At 34.8% G+C, this 25,018-nt stretch overlaps 1 protein-coding gene across 2 annotated transcripts in view; it reads right to left on the reverse strand.

The window, feature by feature from the left end:
- The window catches only part of LOC140048671 (tripeptidyl-peptidase 2-like), a 163,408-nt gene that overhangs the window by 15,400 nt on the left and 122,990 nt on the right, over positions 1 to 25,018 (reverse strand). For both annotated transcript variants that reach the window (XM_072093441.1, XM_072093440.1), the window contains 2 exons: positions 14,393 to 14,585; positions 10,669 to 10,791 (listed from right to left, as the gene is read on the reverse strand). In XM_072093441.1, the coding sequence (XP_071949542.1) occupies positions 10,669 to 10,791; positions 14,393 to 14,585 (316 nt within the window). The remainder of the gene's footprint in view (positions 1 to 10,668; positions 10,792 to 14,392; positions 14,586 to 25,018) is intronic.

The raw sequence follows: 25,018 nt of genomic DNA on the forward strand, positions 1-25,018 counted from the left end.
CATGTATCAAAGTGTTCTTATCAGTGGGGGGGGGGGGGGGATAGTTCAAATTACACAGTAAAATCTCTATTCTTTTGTACATAAATGTTGTAAATAGAGACTCATTTTTAAAATACTATGAAAAATAAACTGTGTGGTAAAAAATGTTATCAGATGGCTTAACATAGGTAACGAGTCCGGCCGACACAGATAGGCACAAAGGCACTCCTTGGGCCTAGTTCAAGTGTCTTTCAACCTCGCATTTTTTAAAGCAACTAAAATATTTTATAGCATGTTGTTTGTATAGCTGTCTGTATATTGATGATATTTTTATATGCTTCTTCAAGCTGAAATTTTACATGCATTTTTAATCTGAAATTGTGTACGGATTTTAACTGTATTTGTATCGTGTTTTTTTTGTATGATCTGTTTACGGTACCGTATTGACTCATTTCATAGCCGGTAAGTTTCTTCTAGGTGGATTTTGACTTGGATTAGATTGTTGATTTATCATGGCTACGTTTCGACATACCGGTTTGCCTACTCTATTAGTGATCCTGCTGGCGGTGATAACAAAATGGAATGCCAGGGATGTCCAGAGAAATTCCAATGTTTTGCGTACAAGCAGTCCGTTTAAGGAATTCTTCACTAGCCAACATGGAATCACAGCACTTAAATTATGTTCTACGTCATACTTTGAAAAGGTATATCCACGCAGACACGGTCACGGAGGAAAAACTAAAACACGGGCAATACGACTTGGAGTTTTATTGAGACATTTTGCGTTTATGATTCTTGTTTTAAGTGGAGATATATCGTCTAACCCTGGACCCACAACTTGTGATCCATGTGGGCTGTGTTCAGGATCTGTGAAATCAAATCAACGAGGTATCTGCTGCGATGGATGTGACTCATGGTACCACATTAAATGTGCGAATATCTCTATTAAAGAATACAATCGCCTTGCCAAATCGGATTCGGACTGGCATTGCTACTCATGTATGGTACCTATCTTCAGTGATTCATTATTTGAAGATGATACTATTAATATATCTGATGTTTCGTACACGGAGTTGTTAAATGCCAATTTGGAAAACGAGGATAGGCTGCTCAACGAGTTGGAATGTAAACTTGTTTGTGGTAAGGGTTTGATATTTATTCACCTTAACGTTAGAAGTTTACGTAACAAAATCGATCAAATTCGAGATATTGCAAAAAATACGAACGCATCAGTCATTGCAATAAGTGAGTCGTGGCTCGATGATTCAATAAATGATGCTGAAATAAAAATTGAAAATTTCTCAATAGAAAGGAAAGACAGAAATGGAAAAGGGGGTGGAGTGTGTTTATATATACGCAATACTATTTCATACTCAGTCAGAAATGATTTGGACAGAGAGGATATCGAATGCAAATGGATTGATATAATTTTGCCAAAGTCGAAGCCAATTTTAACCGGTGTTTGCTATCGCCCACCAAAACAAGGTACATTTTTTAACTGTTTAGAAAACCTGCTTATGACTGTTGGAAACTTCATTGCTCAAGAAATTATTATTCTTGGAGACTTTAATGTAAATGTTTTAAATTGTAATCGTAACAACTATGAGTCAGTGACTAACTTCTGTAATATTTTCGGTCTTGAACAACTTATCACTGAACCAACTAGGATCAGTGATAACAATAGCTCAGCAATAGATTTGATCTTTGCCAGTGATCCTTTAAAAATTAAGGCCAGTGGAGTAATTCCTAAGTGATCACGAAAACGGACTAATATCATTTCTGGCATACACAGAACAATTGATGTTAGATCAATGAAAAATTACAGTTCTGATTCACTGACTCATATGCTTAATAGTATTGACTGGTCAGATTGTATTAGTTTAACTTGTGTTCAATCTTCATGGGATACATTTAAAGATAAGTTTCTGCGTATAATTGATTCAATTGCTCCTAAAAAAAAAGTTAGGGTTAAAGTAAAAGATCAACCATGGTTTGACTCCGAATTAAGAGATCTTATTAAGCAAAGAGACAAAATGTTAATTAGATATCGTAGTACAAAGGATGTGATGCATCTCAAAGGTTTTAGAAAACTCCGAAATAGTGTAAATTATAAAATTAAAAAAGCTAAAGTAAATTTTTATTCTGAACAACTTCAAGAAAATAAATACAAACCAAAACAATTATGGAAAGTTCTTAAAGGTCTTGGAACCTCTAAATCAAATAATAATGACAAGAAACAGGTTAGTCTTGAGATCAACAATGAATATGTTCATGATAAGAAAGAAGTTGCTGAAGAGTTTAATTCGTACTTCACCAACGTTGCTGGAGAGCTAGTAAACAAACTTGACCCTCCTAGTAATACTTATAACTTGGAACATGTCAATGTCTTTTACAGTAGCAAAGGTGTCTTTCCTAATGATTTTTCTTTCATAGAATTATCTGAAGATAATGTTCTTAAAGCTTTGACACAATTATCGACGAGTAAAGCTACCGGAATAGATACTCTACCAGCCAAATTCTTCAAAGATGGGGCTTCTGCAATAGCAAAACCATTAACTCATATTATTAAATCTTGAAAGAATTTCATTTAGCTTCGATTTTGTATAGATGACAAATTTCGTTTTTGTAAAAGCACAAGTTAGCGGAGTACTTACTCGAAGGTTTCGATCTCTATCAGAGATCCTTCTCTTCTTGACTGCGGAGTGTTAATGCAGCTTGGTCATTCTTGACGTCATCTGTTGATGACGTCGTACGCCTCCGGTTGTAGGCTGGAGCCCACGAACTCTCGCATTTGTACAATGATTTGATAGACACATCACCTGGCCGAGCCCCGCACAACCTCCAACCTACAACCGGAGGCGTACGACGTCATCAACAGATGACGTCAAGAATGACCAAGCTGCATTAACACTCCGCAGTCAGTTGAGAAGGATCTCTGATAGAGATCGAAATCATATTATTAAGTTGTCCTTCACATCCGGTATTGTACCCAACGAATGGAAATTAGCGAGAGTCATCCCAATTCACAAAAAGGGTAGTAAAACGGTGGTAGGTAACTATCGTCCGGTGTCTATACTCTCGGCTTTTTCTAAAGTTGTTGAAAGACTAGTACATGACCAATTGATGGAATACCTTAATTCTAAATCTATGATTTCCAATGTGGGTTCCGAGCAAATTTTTTGACAGATCTTTGTTTAATTCACCTAACTGACCATATTAAAAAGAATTGGGATAAAGGTAATTTAACAGGTATGATAGTCTTAGACCTACAAAAGGCTTTCGATACTGTAGACCATCAGATTTTACTAGGCAAAATGAGAGCATTAGGATTGTCCCAAACAGTAATAGTTTGGTTTAAATCATATTTAACAGATAGATGGCAGGTAGTTGATAATTGTGGTACTCTTTCAACTTGGAAAAAAATAACATGTGGGGTCCCTCAGGGGTCAATATTGGGCCCACTGTTGTTCTTAATGTATGTGAATGATATGGAATCTGCATTGAGTAGTAAACTGCTCCTTTATGCCGATGATTCTGCTATAGTTGTATCTGATAAAAGTGTCGCCAATATAAAAAATGTATTGTCAAAAGAATTAAAATCTATTAATTCTTGGTTATTAGATAATAGATTGTCATTGCATCTAGGCAAAACGTATTCAATTCTATTTGGATCTAAACGTAAACTCAGAAATCAACAAGAATTGAAAGTTACATGCAATGATTATATAATCACAAACAAACCTACAGTAAGTTATCTAGGACTTGAACTCGATAACAATCTAACTGGAGATTATATAGGTAAATCAGTTATAAAGAAAGTAAACTCAAGGGTAAAATTTTTATATAGAAATAGAAAGTACTTAACTTTCAGAGATCTTAAGTTACTAGCAAATAGTTTGGTGTTATGCCTTTATGATTATGCTTGTAGCGTGTGGTACTCTGGATTAAAAAAAACATTAAAAGTTAAATTGCAAACTGCACAAAATAAGACGGTCAGATGTATTCTTGGTCTTGAACCAAGGGATCACATTGGGGCTAATGAATTAAACAAACTGAATTGGCTCCCAGTAGACTTAAGAGTTAAACAGATAAAACTTTGTCACATGTATCGTATTATTAATGAATTAAGCCCTACGTTTATGAATGATGGTATTAGTAGAGCAAATGTAATTCACCAGTACAATACTAGATTTGCAACTCAATCAATTTATAGACCATATAGGTAACCACTCCCAAACAACCTTTGTTAACAAGGCAATAACGTCATGGAATCACCTGCCAAAATTGATACAGTGTTCAGAAACCATCAATCAATTCAAAAGAAATATCAGGAAACATCTCAAAGAGGTTATGCTTGAAAGATTATAATTTATATTTATATTGTTACTACATGTGTTATTGTTTATTGTAAATGTTTATTCTTATGGTGTTTTTATCCTTAAGGGCCACAATGGAAATAAGTTTGACCTTTGGTTACTTTTTTGTGTTACCCTGAATTCATTCTTTGTATTTTTTTTATGTTGTGTTATTTTATGAATTCGAATAAAGAAATGAAAAAAATATAACTAGAATTTTACGTTTCTGGTGTTTTTATTCAACTTCATATTTTTATTTTCGTGCTATAGCAAAAATTATCCACCGTTTTTTCACTTGCCTGGAGGTTACCAGACATGTTATTACATTAGGTTAAACTACTGAAAAGAAGTCTATCTGGTTTTTATAGCAGAATTTTTTCAAATTCTGTATTTTACCATTTTTAAGGGAAATTCATGTTTTTTTGCACATATCTGATTTATGTACAATTAACCAAATATTATATTTAAAATTCATGCCTGTACCTGAGCTGTGATAGTGCTCAACTGGGCAGTGTTTGTATAAGCACAAAAAAGCATGCAAAAGGAAAATATAGCATCAATATTTGTAGTTAATTTCTTTTTTTTTAAGCATAAAATTACTTATTATATTTATATAACCTTTATGTTTTAGCTTATGTTTTGCTTAAGCTTTAAATCAGCTATTCAGCACTTTATTCGCACTGTCAATGCTACTTTTTGTTGCTGTTAAAGCTATACCTTTGCTTCGCTATTGCTAAGTTTGCTATTTCAGTAGATCTGCTATTGCTTATTTAGAAATACTATTGCTGAAATTAGCACTGCTAATGCTATTTTTCTCATTGCTGAAGCAAAGGATGCTATTAATATGTAACATTTATTATTGTTTTATCAAAATCACTTAATATTACTAGATGGTACGCTCGCTTCGCTCGCGTACCATCTAGGTCGTGCCCACAGATGGTTCTCGAATACATAATAATTTCAGCGTTAAAAAACTGACGATTTCAAATGTACGTGCAATAATACATGTCGTTTACAGAAACGAATAAATAGACACTGATTTATGTACTCAACTAAAATTAGCACCATGGGAATTACTTCCGAAAGAGAAACTTGTCACAAAATGAGACCAATTGTTTAAGTCAAATTTAAACAAACTTAATTTGTGTTTTGTATGTAACATTAGGGTTGAGGGATGGGGAAGAGGATGGGTGCAAAGAGGAACAATTTTTAAATATATTCTTTATCCATTTAGTAACAAAATATTAATTGTTTTCATGTTTTACAAATAATATACCACTAAACACAGTAAAACATTGCGATGTAATACTTTGTTGAAACTATCAGTATCACCGTCCTAGTAGATTGAAATAGCAGTACATGTAACGATACATAACTACGACGTGTATGTTTATATAATGTAAAACAATTTGTGAAAACCACCTCTATTCGGGGGAAAATCATAAATTCGATTTAATCGTCAATAAATATTAAATTATCTAACTCAACTTAATTAGTATTGGTAATGGTTTTCAATTGTTTCTTAGAGCCAATTCATACTTAAGTTGGTTCCTACCCTACCCACCAAAGTTGTTTTGCGTTTAGGGCATATGATGCACCGTAGGCCTATCAGGCTCTACTATGGCTTTACAACGCTACTCATGCCAGTGAGGGAAGGGTGATGATATGGGTGGTTTAACTGCAATAATAAAGATTTGTACATAATATACGGCGACTGAAAACGCTAGCACCAGCTCATTATCCGTTTAAAAAAAATTATATCCAACCTCTGCAGCACAGATTGAAAAAAAAATGGATCGAATTTCTGTTATGAGTATACAGTACTTTCCTTTACGACGCCTGAGGGAATAGAGACTTGTGGAACGACACAGAGATTGGAATGTTCCATTCATCGCAAATCAATACATTTGTATAAACGTATATTAAATCTATCAAAATAGTATTTTTTAAAGAAAATCGGCCTGTCTTCAAAATCATCATCAACTCGAGCTGTTCAACCGGTTTTCAGCTATTAAAAACAATTATCGTAGGAGGAGATAGTAAAATGCGAAGCCTCCTCGAATTTTTGTGGCGGGTATTTTTCAAGATTGACATCCATTAGACAGTGTATACCACGATCGGAAAATACCCCTATTTGGGGCAAATCGTTGAACCTAAATTCGTTTTAATCGTCAATAACTAATTATCTAACTCAATTTAATTAGTAAACAGGGTTACATCAGGCGGTTAAAATCAGTACCGAAAGTACGAACCAACTTTATATACCATCGAGTAAAAATTATAAAAGTAAGGCGCGATTTACCGAATTTTGCCCTTACGTAAATTTATATATAGATGACAAAAGCCATTTTTGTACACCACAGTAATCATTCTCTGAAAAATCAAATCAACCAATAGAGAGAGATAAACAACTTCCACTAAAAAGGTGATAATAAAAACAATATAATATATAAATACTGTATGACAAAATAAGGTGTTCATAATTTTAGACTTTAAAATATTTAAACAGTCAAAGAAAACATCAATATTCAGAAACTTATTGTAAGATTCGCACAGGTGCTTAAATCATCATTCTCTATTACGGTGACAACAATACAACAAATCTTAATGTTTTTTTCCACAACAGCCGCTTGTTTAATTAAATGATTTATATTAAATACAAACTTTAAACTCAATCTACTGATAATAATAATACATCATAATTTTGATTATAGATTGTCAAGAACATACTGTACATATTTGTATAAACAAAAAACAGCAATTGGGCAAATTGAACTGATATCCACATATTGTAATCTGATACAATTAAATTTCATCCAGAATCGAACATATTTTGTCTCAGAGAGATTAATGCCCGTATTCTTAAACCGGACTTTAGTCGTAGTTCGAAGTTCGACTTGAAAAAGTCGTAGTTCGAGCTATTACTTCAAATTCGATTAAAAAACGAAGTAGTCGAAGTTTGCAGTTCGACTTAATGAAGTCGAGCTTTTAGTCGAGTTGCACACGTCTGGGTAACAAAGGCTATACATTGGCCAATGACAAGAGAGTATTTGAGGAGCAGACGAAATTTTGCGCATTGATATCACTTTCCATTTTCTTACAACACTTTTTACGCATCAGGACTATACATGAAAAATAATTTTAATCGTTAATTATTAGAAAAAGATCAGTATTAATTTAACAGTGAAGTACTTTTGATTAACAACAAACAAAATCTTCAAAATATATTTAGGAACCATGGCGGTACGGTAACTTTTATATTTTCTAGGCTCCCAACAAAGTATGATCGCGACGAACCACGCACTTCATAGCGTGACAAGAAAGCGCTAGGCCCCCTAAACATTCCATCGCGTGGTGAATTTCCGCATCTGCCATTGTCGCTATGGCGTGACGCAGTTCAAGTCGGACTTGCCCGAAGAAAATAATGTAATTTGTATACAGTTGTAAATAAAGATGATTTTCATTATTATAACATATACCAATGTATATTTAATTAAGCTAATATAAAAATAGATATTTCATTCTTCAATATCTGGCCAATATAACAACTCAATGACTGTTACGTTTTTCATAAACATCGTTTAAAAACCATTTAGTCGACAATTTAGCCTGCCCCCTCCAGGACTAAAAAAATCGATCAAAATCCGTCTCGATTTAGTCGAGGTTGGCCTGAATTAGTCGGCGATTTAGTTGAAGTTCGGTTTATGAATTAAAATGACGTCATTTTTTTAGTTTTAGCTCGAACTACGACTAAAGTCCGGTTTAAGAATACGGGCGTAAGTATAAGCAACTTCAATTTCATATCATCAATTTTGTATTCTACAATAATAAAATAATCATTACATCCTTGCTTTTAGTTTTATTGGTTATCCGCACTTATCCGGATAAGCCCTTGTTATTGTTGGGATCTTTTTTTTCCCTTTTTTTTCTCTAGGAAATCAACATGTGTACTCTCGCGCAAATAAAGTGAACAGCGATGGCCAGGACAAGTTCAATAACTGGCAGTGAATAAAAGGTAACTGATATGCCGATCAAATAACATGCCGCAACGAAAAAAAATTGTGAGAGAATTCTGGAGCGCATGTGAAAAAGACTTACGTCCGACAATCGTAATACTAGGCCTAAAATTAAATTTTAGCTAATATGCTTAGCCCTAACCTAGAGGTCAATGTAGAAAATAATTTGATCAATTTTGATATAATAATAATTGGTGTAATTTTAATAATGATACACTATTCCTCTTTTAGAAGGCTAGGTATATTACGAACGATTTTTATTTATTGTTGTCCGTGTACGTACTAATAAACCTGGCGCTAGTTTCCTTCGCTTGTATTTTGACTCCAAATCTGATAACTAAACTTTATCGTGTGAATACCACACCTTAGAAGTATGCCTCATGAGTACTTTAATGAAAGAATAAAAGTAAAAAATAAATCCTTAAATTATTGATTTTACAGGCTTGTTTCTCGCACAGAGCAACGATAATAGAAGCCCAAAAACAGTGGAATGCGTCAATTTCTCGATCATGCATTTATTGTTGAAAAACACGTTTAATTTCAATATATTTGTTAATTTGTCAATAAAAATGCTGTAATATGTTACTGCTGATACTGTTCTGTTTTCTAAGAATAATAATCGATCCTAAATCAACATCACTACTTAGCCTAGACCTAGGACATCCTACTAAGGATATTATGATGAATTGTTCTATGTTATTCTTTAAAAGGTTAACGAAACCGTAACATTTTTCCTTACTGACAGTGACAAAATCTATTGAAATTGTACATGATTTTCACCAAATAATGCGCTAAATATATGGATTCCACAGAGTTTTTAGCTCTTTTGGCATTCCATAGAAACCTAAATATTGATCATTAAGTGAGCTAAATTCGCAAGAAAAACGTCTGTAAAATCACCAATTTAACGGATTTATTGTTACTTTTATGTGATTTTTCTTTATTAAAGTTGGCCTACTAATTCTAAGGTGTGGTAATTCAGGATAAAGTTGGCAGGTGCAAAAGGGAACTAGCGGGCACAGGCTACTTCAATTTTGGTGATTTCCTGTCTCGCAATTTTGGGAAATGATAAAATGATTCCTCGCATTTTTTTATGCTTGTAGAACAATGCCTCGCATAAATTTATGACTTGCCTCGCTTGCCTTCCCTGCCTCGCACTTTGTTACTACCTGCTAGAGCATAGGTAAGGCAAGCCTCTAGCTAAGGCCTAGTAAGAAAGCAAAAACACTCACTTTTTCCGAATGCAAATAACTAGAATTTATTATCATCTAGACTAGGAGGGCAGGCTAATAATAATTCTTGAACTATAATAAATAAAGACCTGCTGGCAACAATCAATAGAAAATACACTTTAGTCTTATTTCCACAGGCATTTATTTGATATGATAAGAGCCGTAGAAGGCAGTAACAACTCCACTCCCAAAGATTTGTAATAAGACTTTTTTTATGTAGAGCAACTTGTGTATCTTGTGTATGTTTGTCTTGTGAACAGGATTGCCACTTTTAAGAAGGATAGTGAATGAATTTGCTTATGGTTATCTTTGGCAATTTGCCTAAATATATAAAAACAAAACATAGCAGGAGCCTCTTCAAGACATGAGGCATTTGTGCTACCTGTTTTACGAAAAATACATGGACTACCATTTACACTAGTTTTCAGATACTGTATTTCGAGCCGACCACAGTTACATTGTTGATCCGGTCACATTTTTTAATCGCGTGATTTGTATCCAACAAAATTGAACTGTGCTTTAAAAAGACAACAGAAAAAAAATAATAGTTAAAGCCTTGTGAACGGTATACATTCTTTATAACAAAGGATTGACTCCATACTCTGCATAGGAATAGTTGGACAAAGATGACTTTCTAAAATCTGTGAAAGGAATTCAAGTTTCACTGAAAAATGTCAATTGATTAAGTAGTTATAAATAATCATATGTTTTCACAAAATGGCATGAAATGTGATGTCGACTAAAAAGTCTATGCACTACCAATGTTACGAGAAGAGAGCATGTGCCATTTAAGAGAAATAGGTGATCACAAAAACAGGAATAAAAAAAATATGGTGAGTCTTCCGAAGTGTTGAGACGAAATATTAATCGTGAGTACACAATTTGGTTTTGACAAATTGATATTATTTCTCTGGATTTCAAACAAACCTGATGAATCTATTCTCTGATGTTAATCATTATTGTTTCTATATTATGTATGGTTTATGGTTGGAAATTCCATTAATACACACACAAAACCATCTCTTGAATTGAAAAATTACATTTATTGGAATAAGTGAAGCTGATATTTGTAATGATTTGACTGACCTCTATAAACCTCTTATCTTGATCTTTGGTGCCTCTGCTTTCATCATGGGATTTAGCAAGTAGCTTAAGCTGTCTTCCATAATAATTATGTACTATTGCATGCTTAAGTGTGAAGCCTATAACCTACAAATAAATTAATTACAGAAGAAATACTATATAAATAGATTGTATAAAACTTATGCTAATGATATTCATAAAAAGCAGCATAAACATCTGACACACCTAACTGCTTGGAAGGTAAATTTTAAAGAGTAAAAATACACTAAGGTACCTGTTCTTATCTTCTGTAAACATTGAATTATGTCTATGGCAGAATATAGTTAACAGTTAACTTCTGTGTTTAAAATTAATTGTCAAACTCAAAAGTTAGGACTGAAAATGTTAGAAATCACAATAATCCATATCAACTTTTTATTGTCATTACCGCCACCTAGTTATGTTTTCGTCCTTGTGTTTGTCTGTTACCTCCACCTAGGAGGTTATGTTTTCACCCCTGCAGACCATCCAAACCTCCTCCCAAATGAAAAATCGGGAGGCTTTATTAAACTATAGAGGGTGCTATAATAGTAAATGAAACGCTATGAAAAAACCTAAAAATATTGGCATCTATAATGCAGACATTCAAAAGCGGGACATATTGATTTTTTTTATAGTAAATAAGGCGGGGGAGGGGGGGGGGGGGGGTTGGGGTGTGATGCATTCATTCTGTAGAAATGCTTCTGGACAAAGCCTGAATAATAATAACCTCCTAAAATGTCACCATCACATACCCTGCCTGATTATTATTCTTCCGTTGTCACATGGAAGACCCGATGCTTCTATACTAGTTGGTAGAGGGCAGGCCACCACCCGAGAGAGGAGGAAAAATTAGCAAAACCAAGGAATAATTAATTATGTTGTTGATGGCACTATTTAAAGATTAATTAATTATTTTGTCATCTCATATTGTTGCTATGATGTCGGAATTTAGTTTATTTAGAAGAGAAAATTTAATACTGTATTAACTGATGATTAATGTCACACGCATGATTAAAAGCTGGGTTCGCTAACCGGATGTGTATATATATATATAAACTTTATTTATTCACGAGACTGATGCAGTACAACTTGTTCAATCAATATTGATTGTTTTTACACAAGTTTGTGATATTACAAAAAAAACCAACACCATATAAATACGACAAAAAAGATAGAACAAATTAAAATTGAAAAGAAAAAAAATTACAGCAGAATCCCTTTCATCTGACACCTCTAATTAGGGTACACCATACCAGTACTTCCCGTGTAAACGGGAACCCCTATCTAAGTGTATAATTTATGAGGAATTCTACTGTAGTACATAATAAATGTTTTTGTTTTCATTTGCCTTAAAATAATATTGATAAAACACACATTTTACATAGTATCTAGCCTTTTAAAAGTTGGATGTACACCATCGTAGATACCATATCATTATTTTTGCAATGCATTTTTCAGATACGTTTTAAACAACTTAACTTTTTCCTATTCACTAGTTTGTAGTACAATTAAGCATAATCACACAGTACTAAGACACAAAACTAGAATTTAATTCGTCACTTTGACGAATTATAGGTGATCATTTTATAATTTTATTGACATTAATATTTTTTAAACATGCACGTATGTTAACATACAATCAGAAAATGTTGATGTATGCCATCCTATTATACGCTTATACTATAGTGCTGTGCCTATTATATGCCATATACATTATGTACAGTATATACTGTATATCTATATACAGTGTAGCATTGGTGAAATTACGGACACGTATCATGTTCTAATTTTTCGGCACTGATGACATTATCAAAATAAACTTGTGGATAACAATATCGAAAGATAATGAATTGAGCAATAAAATATAACAATTGGAAGAAAATTTGGCACGTAGAAGGGCGGTGCGCGCTCTTTAAAAATTGTATAACTTTGACGAAAGAGATGAAAAAACTACTTTTTAACTTCAACTGGCCATATGATAACGTCACAACATCCGATAGGCTTAATTTTTATAATAATTCATATCTACATTTCACCAGCTCTCATAATAAGTTATAAACATCAAGGTCAACTTTAATTCAGAAGAGCTGTAAGGTATTCAAATATACCTTGTAGGTAAAATTACGTAACCACCGTTATTTAAATTTTAAGACGTGATAACATCATCCAAATAAAAATATTGGAAACTCATAAGTAACATAATTGGTTGAGGTAGAATATATTAAAAATTTAAAGAAAATCAATCACAGATAAGCGAGTTGCGCTCTGTGGAATATGGTGGTCTATGACAAAAGGGGAAAAAACCCTATTTTAAAAATTCATGTGACCAAATGATGACGTCATACCATTTTGTACGTCTAATGTGTATATACATTTATATCTACCACTCATTGGCTTCCATAATAAGTTAAAAAAATTGGGGGTCACCTTCCATTCTGAAGAGTTATATTCATTTTAAAAAGGCCTTATTTTTTACCATTTTTAGCACTTTTGTACAATTAATGTGCGCATTTTGTCATTTTTAGAGTGCTCGTATAGCACTATTTTAAGTCGAAATGGACTCAAATTTGGTGAATGTACTAAGGAAGATGAGTAAAATGCAATTTGTACAAAAAAAAATGTATTTTTTACACCTTCTATGTACGCACACGCAAAAAAGACCCGCTCCCGAGGCTCCGAAAATTTTTGAAAAAATAGATGCTTACACACTGTTTAATAGGCTAGAGAAACTGTTTCCATCACACTTAATAACAAATATTACATAATGTAAATTTAAATAAATCCTTCCCAAATACTGTACGGATCTTTTTCGACGAACTAATAATAAACTTTGATCGAAAAACCTTCAAACAAAATGAACATTTGGTAATGCGGTACTCCGAAAATGCCTCGATAGTGCATGTGTTGTGTACCGTGTTTTGGTGGTCTGTTAACCTCAGAGATATATACCCTACAGCCGGGTGAATAACTCAATGTAATTTGGTATACAATGATTGCAGTAATCGCCGTGTCTATAACACAATTAAAAAAACGCCAAATACGCCACATACTTTTTTCGGCCGTCCCGTGTACATACAAGACATTTCATGTTTATTTAAAATTATAAATGAACACCATGTTTCTCGTTTATTTTTATCGTTTATACTGCATACCATAACATTATACAAAAAACCTTCATACGCGAGAAAAAAGTTCCCGATATTACACTCCACTCAAGGGTGTAAATATACCATGCTAACGCTTGCACACACGGACCAGGGCGGCGGAAATTAACTGCAATGGAAAATGGTGTATTTTTGGAGAGTGATGACGTCAGCATTCACACGAGGCGCGAGCTATACTAGTGACGACGGTAGTTTTAGGAGTGCGCGCATGTGTTTTGAAAATAACTCAGTTGTGGGTATTTTCCGAAGATTTTCTTTTTAAACTCTTAAACTCTTAGCTCTTTCACTGTGTAGACCTAGGCCTATTTACACAACTATTAATGCTAACCCTAGCTTTAGTAGGGCCTAGCTAGGCCTACTCTTCTTAATTAATAGATTAATCCATGTCTAGCGACGGTCAATCGCGGGTAGGTTGCATCTTTTTTTTTTTTGAGAATTAAGGGGGGTGGCTAGCCACCCTATTCACCCCCTAGATCCGCCACTGATACTATAGATATAAAGTAATGTAAAAAAGGTAATTTTTGTATTAAAAAAAACCTAACCTTTTTCTCTTCAGTATCTGCCCATTTCTGAACATCATTGAAAATCTCATCAACAGCCTTTAGTTTCTCACTGTTTTTAGTAGAAGAGGTCACCCCATCAGACATTTTTTGATCGTTTAATTCCATATCAGCTATGGCACAACCTTTAGTACATAAAGCTGAAATAAGATAACCTTTCTTCTTTTCCATATCCCTTAAAGACAAATATACATGTGGTATATGTGTATACAAATAATGAATATTATGAGTTGGATGGTGAGAATATTTCATGAGATGAAAGATTTACTGCTATTTTAGCCTCATTAAATAGAGCAGTCAATCTTTTAAACCCATGAAATATTCTCTACCTTCAACGAATACAAAAAGAATGTCCGCAGATTTTGAATAGGCCATTTTGTTAATTAAATTAAATAACCATTTAACCTAGTTATATACCAGCACTTTCACTAAACAAAAACGTTTTCACTTATAAAATGACAAAATAAATTCAACCAAAAACACATTAGATGGCAGTCAATTTTTCAGGGGAACAATACAGTACCATCCAGAAATGATCTACCCTTGCACGCAAAAATATTCGGGAAAAAATTGTGTGTTAATATTCTGCGAGAGGTCGATTTACGTAACTGTTTAGCAGCTACTTCCTGCGAAAAGTTGGAACTCGCGGTATAGCGTGCTCCAGCGATCGCTAACAAAAGGTCATATGGCTAGGTCATTACGTAAACCTTGACACACCCTTTCATTCATAGAACAAAAATATTCCAACTCTATTATTTGACGAACAATAATCGCGCTTTGTGAGGCTAGTTTGTAAAACATTTTTTACAGAAAGAAAATACATTTATTTAGACTCAAAAAGAATAGTTGGGGAGCCAGAAAGGGTTCACCTGCAAACTATGTTAACAATGTTTTTTTGCTTCCTTATATCAATACAAATCAATTTTTTGCTGTTGGCCGAAAAAAAATTGGGATGCTTGGTCAGTACAGGGGCCAAAAGGTCAATATGGTCAAAGTTAGGACTGTGCATATTAAATTTGGTAACTTTGGTATATTGGAATAGTTTTTGTGCCAAACTACTCAGAAGACCCATATTGCTATTCACTCTAATGGGAAACTTTTGCCAAAAGTGAACAGAAACCCCTTTTCTGACCACTGGTCAAGAAATTGGCCATATGAATATCTCATCAACCACTGGTCAGAAAGTGATAATTGTGGTCTCCAATTACTCACAAAGTACTGTATATGTTTATATTTGTTCTAATGTAATAAAAATCATGAAACTGTCAATAAACTCCTAATTTTGACCTTTGACATATATACGGCACAAATATTTTTGGTGTGGAGCACACTTTTCATATCTCAGAAATTGTTGGGCGGATATGGTTGTAGTTGGTGTCAAAATACTCAGAAGATGCATATTTCTATTCACTTTAATGAGTGACCGTGAAACTTTATTTTTGACCATTGGTCAAGAAATAGCCATATCAATATCTAAGCAACCACTAGTCAGAAAGTTATAATTTTATTCTCAAATTACTCGCAAAATACTCGGACTTGAGTCGACCGGAGACAACCTTTCGGGTCTAGCAAATGAACTATTCGATGGCAATATGACCAAATTGGCTGAAGGGATCAACGTGTTTCTCCAGTCCATAACGTCGGCTTTTGAATCCATTCCACATCCACATCCAGCAGGAGTTGTACCTGACCATCTGTATATCCCTGTCGAGGCAATGGAATGTAAGCTGAGATCAGTTCAAGTTAACAAGGCAATAGGCCCCCGACAATATTCCAACATGGATTCTTCGAGATGGAGCACACAGTCTCGCCGGTCCCCTTTGCGCTATTGCCAACTCAATAGTCCAGTCAATCTACCGATAGACCCAAAACAAATTGCAATAGTTTCCGAACCTTTTTTATTTGATTCTATATGTTCCTGGAAGAAACATTTCCAAAATCTACCAAAATCGGTTCAGTGGAACATACTTTTTTAAGGGGTCAAGAGGTCATGAGGGTCAAATTATATATTTGTATATCTCAGTAACCGCTTGGCCGAACTTGGTAATTTTGGTGTCAAACAATTCAGAAGACCCATATTTATATTCACTCCAATGAAAGTTTTTTTATCAAAAATGACCGGAATCCATGTTTTTGACCTTTGACCTATTATTTTGGCATATTCATATCTCGGTAACCACTGGGCGTAAACAAGCGTTTTTGGTGTCAAAATACCCAGAAGGTCTATGTTTATATTCACTCTAATGAAAACGTTTTGTGTATTATGACCAGACAACATCATTTTGACCTTTGACATATATTCATTATTTTATATTATTTCACTAATTAAATTGTTTGTATCTCGGTGACCAATAGTCGTAACTTCTTAATTTTTGTGTTAATCAATTCAGAAGACCCTTATTTATATTCACTCTAATAAAACTTTTTACAAAAAATGACCGGAAACTACTCTTTTGACCTTTGACCTATTATATTGGCATATTCATATCTTTGTAACCAATGGGCGTAGATGAGCATTTTTTGTGTCAAAATATTCAAAAGGTCTATATGTTTATATTCACTCTAATGAAAAAGTCATCGTTTTGACCGTTAACATATATTCTTTATTTCATATCTCACTAAATTTATTTTTTGTATCTCAGTGACCAATAAGCGTAACTTTTGTGTTAAACAATTCAGAAGAACCATATTTATTTACTCTAATGAAACTATTTTTACAGAAAATGACCGGAAGCTTTCATCTATTATATTTATATATTTGTATCTTTGTGAACTATGGGTTTAGATGAGCATTTTTTGTGTCAAACAACTCAGAAGGATATCCACTCTAATAAAAAATGTCTGTGTATATAGTCAATGCGAAAGTAATTATTTTGACCTTTGATATCTATCCAGAAAACGTTTAGTAATTGGGGCAATATATTGGTGTTATATTTCTTCATAGATCAGCACCCAAGATAACATTTAACTATTCATTATTCTGTTTATATTTACTCTAAAAACACACAAAACAGAAAAATATTCAAATAGGCCTGGTTGAGAATATTTACCAATCGTCTGATTTTACAAACCCATTGTTGAATCTTCAGAATCGGTATATTCATTATCATCTAGTGAAATGTTTGCGCATACACCTCGACACTCACTACATGCCATGGAGCTCTGTTTTGCATTTGCATCTTATGATTTGTAGGAGCAATTGTGGTGCTGGGGGGGTTGTCCGTCAAATATGGTATCATCTTGCCTTGGCTGATCTTCCATCCATATTTATCTGGAGGTACATTTTCTTCATTTCCAAGCCAAACTTGAACTTGTTGGTACACCCTTAGACTATGATTTTTTGCCGCTGATGCCGTTGGGGGTAAAGAACGTGGATGAACTGCTTTAGTAGCTGCATGTAGTCTTTTCATGAAATTTACGAAACCTCAATTCATCTAGGTTTTCATTATCGCTGCTACCATACAAAGACAAAATGGCGTTATTACCCGCTGCAATTACCTCCTGTCTGTTTGCCTTACAAGTCATAAACACTTTGGCTTGTTCAGAAAAGAAACAGTCACTTCTTACTTTAGTTACTGCTTTGATTTTCCCAATACCAAAAAATCGCGATGTCGTGTCACATCCAAGGAACGCGTGACAAAATAGGATATATTTACAAACATCGCTGCCAAGGTCAAGTCTTGTTGCCGCAATGTTCCAACATCGTTGCACCTTTTTAGTTTCTTTCCTTTGGTTTGGCTTGAACCATACATTATGTTTGGTGTGACCACCATGGTGGATAAGGAGGACCAGGATATCTGTATCATCTGCGATGACAACCGTGCCTATTTGTTCTGCACAGGACAGAGCCATCTTCGACACAAGATAGTCAGCGTCAGCTTCTGCGTGGTGAACAGTACAACCTTCTTTTTCAAGACTATTTCCCAAAATCTTAATGAATCTTTGTTTGTTTTGAACGTTTGACAGAAATTCTTCTTTTTTTGGTTTGTAAGGTCATAGATTGGTCAAAGTGTACAGCTACACCACCACCACCACTTCTCCTTGTATGTGTACAGTCTTTTGTACTTAGTGAGTTATCGTACCCATCAAAAACAATGGGTTTTCCATATTTGTGAGAAACATATTTAGTGTATACTCTCATAATGTCACCCCTGAAGCCCCTCTTGTCCATGGAATTTTATGAAGTAGTGCTCCTCCATCTAAGACGTACTGAATTTGATCAGGAGGTTCTGGAGCAACCTCGATTGCTGTTGACCACAAACTATCAGCTAAACTAGCTTTATTTGCAGACCTCATCATATCTGGTGATTCAAACAATCTAAATATATCTGATACATTATCGCATCTTGTGCCGGCAGTTACAAGTCGTTGAAATAGAAGTAAAGGATCTACATTGACCACATCATCTTTTATCTTCAATGCGCTTTTAGAGTTCATTGTAATGGATTGGCTCTTTTTCCGAAATGTGTAGTCGGCGACCTTTTGGTTTGTCATTGATTGCACAATTTGTTGACCTACATGCTTGGCATTATCACAGTCTACATTGATATGTGCCGTCACTCCAGTTGCAATGTTTGTCAGTGATTTTGTACTGTCTGTATTGAATGGATTTCGCTGTGTCAGATACCTTGATATGTCTTGTACATCACTGAGGTCCTTCATCTTTCTGGCATATGTTGTTTCTTTATGTTGTTCACTGGTAGTGTACAAAACGTTAGTGAACTCTTGCATTGAATGATTGATCTTGGCGCAGACTGGAGTTGAAAGGACCCAGATACAGTAAGTCGTTGAATTTCTGTTAATCCTCGCCCTCTTGTTAGACCTCCTCTTGTTTTTATGCTACGCATAAAACACTGTTCTATGGCAAGATCAGTTGATATTCCAGCCCAACGTCTGTCAGATCGCCGCACTTATTATTTGGTCAAATTTAAAATGTTATACTCGAGACCCGAGATTTATTCATGACACGACTAGAAAATGTTAACGGTCAAAATAATGATTTTTGGTTATATTGTACATTTGCATTTGTTTTCATTAGAGTAAATATAAACAAATATACTGGTATAATAGGTCAAAGGTCAAAAACATAGTTTCTATCCATTTTTAAAAAAACTTTTTCATTAGGCCTATAGTGAATATAAATAAGAGTCTTCTGAATCTTTTGACACAAAATTGACGAAGTTGTGCTTAGTGGTTACTGAGATATAAAAAATGTATTTACTGAGAAATCTAAAATAATGAATATGTGTCAAAGGTCAAAATAATGACTTCCGGTCATTTTACACGAATCTTTTCCATTAGAACTAATATAAACATTGACCTTATGAGTAGTTTGACGCAAATAACGCTCATCTACGCCCACTGGTTACTAAGATACGAATATATGAAAATATACAATAAAATAGGTCAAAGGTCAAAAACATGCTTTCCTGTAATTTTTGGTAAAAAGGTTTCATTAGAGTACATATAAATATGGGTCTTCTGAATAGTTTGAAACCAAAATTAACATGCTACCCCTAGTAGTTTTCAAAATAGAAAAATGTGTAATTTAACCCCTATGACCTTAAAACCCCTTAAAAATTATGTTCCACTGAACCGATTTTGGTAGATTTTGGAAATGATCTTCCCAGATGCTTATAGAATCAAATAAAAAAGGTTTGGAAACTATTGCAATTTGTTTTGGGTTACGCCCTTTTTTTGTCATAGATTGACTGGACTACAAGTCTAAGAGAGTCGTATATCCCGGATGACTGGAAAACGGCTAATATTGTGCCAATACCGAAAATAAACCCCCCTCGCTGTGTCCAAACCGATCTCCGACCCATTTCGTTAATATCTGTAGCTGCAAAAATTGTAGAGAGCTTAATTGGTAGTCTTGTTTGGGACCAGCTGAAAGACAAACTATCAAACAACCAATTTGGTAGCTCAAAGGGGATCTCAACAACTGACGCCCTCATCTCATCATTGCATCACTGGTACCAAGCCACTGATGATGGCGAGGAAGTACGTGCTCTCCTATTGGATTTTAGCAAAGCGTATGATATGATTGACCACCACATTTTAATTAGAAAGTTAAAGAACATAGGTATCGACGAAGTTCTTGTAGCATGGATTCAAGCTTTTCTTGCAGATAGAAAACACAGAGTGAAATTGAAGAAGGTCTTCTCACCGTGGCTAAAACCAAACGGAGGAATCCCACAAGGATCATGGCTTGGTCCAATCCTGTTTGTTGCCTTCATTGATGACCTCCAGGTCGATCTGCCGCTTATGAAATATATGGACGATACCACCTTTTACCAAAGATATAATAAGAACTCCGAGTGCAAAATTCAAGATAGTATGAACAGTATATTTAAATGGTGCGAAGAAAATGGTATGAAACTGAATGAGAAAAAATCGGTTGAACTGCGCATTACATGTAAGAGAACACCAACTGAGTTTGACCCAATCACTGTGAATGGATCTGAAGTCAAGTGTGTTGAGCATGCAAAGTTACTAGGTGTCAATCTTGACCGTAAATTGTCGTGGCAGACGCATGTTGACTGTTTAACTAAGCGCGTTGTACCAAGGTTGTTTTTTCTTAAGCAACTCAAGATGTCTGGCCTAGATAGACTGGAACTGCTCCGATACTATCAAGCAGTGATACGACCAGTTCTCGAATATGCCTGTGCTGTTTGGTCCCCGAGTTTATCCAAAGTACAATCTGACCAAATCGAACATGTCCAAAGAAGAGCGTGTAACATAATATGCCCCGATGGTACCTCGTATGCTGATACCCGCAGATACCTTAACATCATCACTCTATCTGAACGCCGCGAGAAGTTGTCAAGAAAATTCTTTGATAAAATGAAAAAAGAAGATCATATATTACACTCTCTCTTACCTAAACCTCCCACACACAACCATCAGCTCCGACGCGTTAGATCGTCCACCCTCCCCAAAGTCCGGACACAACGCACAAAAAACTTCATTACTTTCCACGGAGTTTTCAATGATTGGTGAATGATCAGTAGCTGAGTTATGATAAGCAAATTGTGAACCTCTATTGGTTTGTGTTACTGGATGTACTATGATGGCCATTGAAAGACTGATTTGTGGACTATGTTATATTTAGTATTACTTGTTTGGACTGTGTTATACTATGTGTTTACATATTTACTATTATATTTATGTCAACTTCATCACTGCTTACTTGATGCAATAAAGGAAATAAATAAAAAAAAAAAATATATATATTTATATTTGCTCTAATACAACAGAAATACACAAAATGTTAAAAAACACCTTATTTTGACATTTAACCTACTGTATAGCTGGTAACAATGTGATAGTTTTGGTCTCAAAATACTAGGAATGAATATTATGTTCAAAAATGAAATAACAAGTTATGAAAAAGTGGAGCCTTTCTTTTCAGGTATCACATGATAAATTGAAACTCGTTGCCCATGATACACCATACGGTAGGCTACTCCAGGCCCGTAAATTAGTTTTTATAGAGGGGTTCGAATTTGGAAGCCTTTGATAGACCAACCAATTAGGATTAATTTGTATGTGTGTGGATGATGGTTTTCAGTAGAAGAGGTGGTGATTCGGAGGGAATTCTCAACCTCAGCCCTGCCACACCCCCCACCCCCCTCCGTGTTGGGATTGAGTAAGGATATTGGGAAAAGTTTTCACATAGCCTATCGCAACGTAGAAATTGTAACGGTGGTGGACTTGTAATTTATATTTCAGATTCCATTTCTTTTAAAGTAAATAACTATAATGATATCAATATTGAATATATCTCAGTGAACCTCAGAACCAAGAGTGGTAGCACTCTCACTGTCACTACGCCGTACAAGCCCCCATCAGCCACGGTTTCTTATTACGAGGAACTAACTCAACTCCTTGAATTGTCGGGAGTCCATGAGAACGACTACATTCTCATTGGAGATCTAAATACAAACTTTCTCTCACCAAATGCCAGCACAATCAAGTAATGGAAGAATGCAATCTTGTACAACTAGTTGACCAGCCAACCAGGCTGATCTCCAAATCCATCATTGACATTGTCTTATTTTGAATCGGCATTTATTTATTATATGCCATCTAGAACACTCTGTCAGAGTTACAGTTTAAATTTTTATATTTATATTATATTATATATTAACCTCAAATAAGGATTTGCACTTCGGCACAAAGCGTCTATGAAATGTCGATGAGCGATCATGATGCTGTTATCACCGAAATCTCACAAGACATTGTTAAAAATGTTCATTTTTCAAAAACATTTCGTTCCTTCAAAAACTTTAACAAAGAACGTTTTGTAAACGAACTAGAAAATGTTGAATGGGATAATCTATCCCGAATCATTAACGCCGATGAATTTATTGATTTATTTTATAATATTCTTATACAAATTTTGAATCGTCATGCACCCATTGTTAGTAGGCGTGCCTGGCTTATTGATAGGGATGATTTGCTTGATCTTATGCACAAAAGAGATCGCGCACGTAGTAAAGCAAAGAAAAGTAACTCAGAACGTGACTGGCGATATGCAAAAAAACTAAAAAACCAAGCGACTAGAGAATTAAGAAATGCCAGATTAACATTTTTCAATGATTTTATTACTACTTCTGTCGGGGATTCTGGTAAGATGTGGGAAGGCCTTGAGCAGCTTCTCCCCAAAAAAGTGAAAACCCCTCACCAAAGACCTTAATTTTTAACAACATCGAAGTAAGCAACCCTCTTGGTTGCTGATACTTTCAATGACTATTTTGTTAATATCGGCCACACTCTTGTAAACAGAGAAAAGCTCGATCACCTTCCTTGCAACACAAACATCGAGGTAAACCAAAGACAATCACCCGTTTTTAGTTTTTAAACTATTAGTCAGGACGAAGTTGAGGGAGAGTAGCTCAGGGTCGATCCTAAGAAGGCCACTGGTCCGGACGGAATTGGGGGAAAGATCTTGAGACTGGCAGCCAAACACATTTCCAAACCTGTTACATATCATAAATCATTCTATTAAATCAAACACTTTCACCCACATCTGGAAACAGTCGCATATCACCCCCACACACAAATCTGGTGATACTCAAGACTTAAACAACTACAGACCTATTTCCATACTGTAACTGCTCCAAAATCCTTGAAAAAATTATTCACACTCAACTTTACAATCACCGCTCACTGAAAATAACCTTCTTTGTTCCAGTCAATCTGGTTTCAGATCCGGCTTCTCCACACTGTCAGCAGTGACTAACACACTTAATAACTGGTATACTAAAATCAACCGCGGCTTTCTCACTGCCGCAGTTTCCATTGGCTTTTGACCTTGTGAATCACAAACTCCTTGTAAATAAACTCTCTTATTACAACATATCTCCATTGTCCTCACAACTTATTAAATCATACTTAACAAATCGCACCCAACATGTAAAAATCGAATCCGTCATATCTTCTCCAAAAACTGTTCTTATGGGTATACCACAAGGTTCTCTCATTGGCCCATTACTTTTCACTATTTTTATCAACGATCTTCCCAACATTATCAAACACTCAAACATTGACATGTACGCTGACGACAATAATTTACAACTCATCACAACACCCAACCAAGACTAATTGAAATTCACTTACATGCATACCTCACTAATATCAAAAAATGGCTCTCTCAAAATAATCTCATCATCAACACCAAGAAGACAACATCAAAGCTCATTGGAACCCATAATAAACTTCCTCAACATAGAAATATCAATCTTAAAATGAATAACACCAAGATCATTCAAACTCAGGAACATAAACATCTTGGAATAATCAGAGACCCAACACTTTCTTTTCGACCACATACACGTTATCTTCGTTCCAAACTCTGCCGAGCAATTTCCATCTTAGCTCGTGCACGTAAATTCACCAACATACGCACATCCATTCTCCTTTACAATACCATCTTTCTCCCTCACATTGATTACTGCTGCAGTGTGTGGGGTTCCAGATCCAGAGTCCAATATAAATATCATCCAAAAAATCCAAAATAAAGCTTTCAGAATAATTCTACATGCTCACCCACTTACCCCACGCGAAACACTATACAATACTCTTAACCTACATACCATCATCGTATTGACCTACAAATTGGCTAGGCACTGTCGCTGATGGTTTCGAAATGTTCCATATACATATTTGTTCATATACATATCTTTATTTTTTTTATATATATTTATATTTATGTTGGTCACTCCTTTTGTTTTTCCTTTTTCTCGTCTTTTTGTATTTGTTATCGTTCCCGTTTTTTAAGTGTTGAGGGCCTCATGCATGAAACAAAGTTTAATAAAAAAAATGTTAAAAATCGTGAGAATAAATCAAGAGGCTTCAGTCGAGGTCCTTGCATATAAAATTACGAATCTCCAGTGTTTTCATTTCTGACACAGTGAAAACTCCTGTCTATCTATTGAGATTACGACGTGCATCAATTAATCAGAAATTATAGTACATGGAGACGATGCTTGTTGATACACGACCAGACGATAAGCAAAGAATTGAGACCTGTAGACTTGCCTAGGCCTGCAGTTGTATACATTAACGTTTAGCATGGGGTGACGTGGATGAATCATCACTGCT

The sequence above is a fragment of the Antedon mediterranea genome, chromosome 5, assembly GCF_964355755.1.
Source record: "Antedon mediterranea chromosome 5, ecAntMedi1.1, whole genome shotgun sequence".
NCBI lineage: Eukaryota > Metazoa > Echinodermata > Crinoidea > Comatulida > Antedonidae > Antedon > Antedon mediterranea.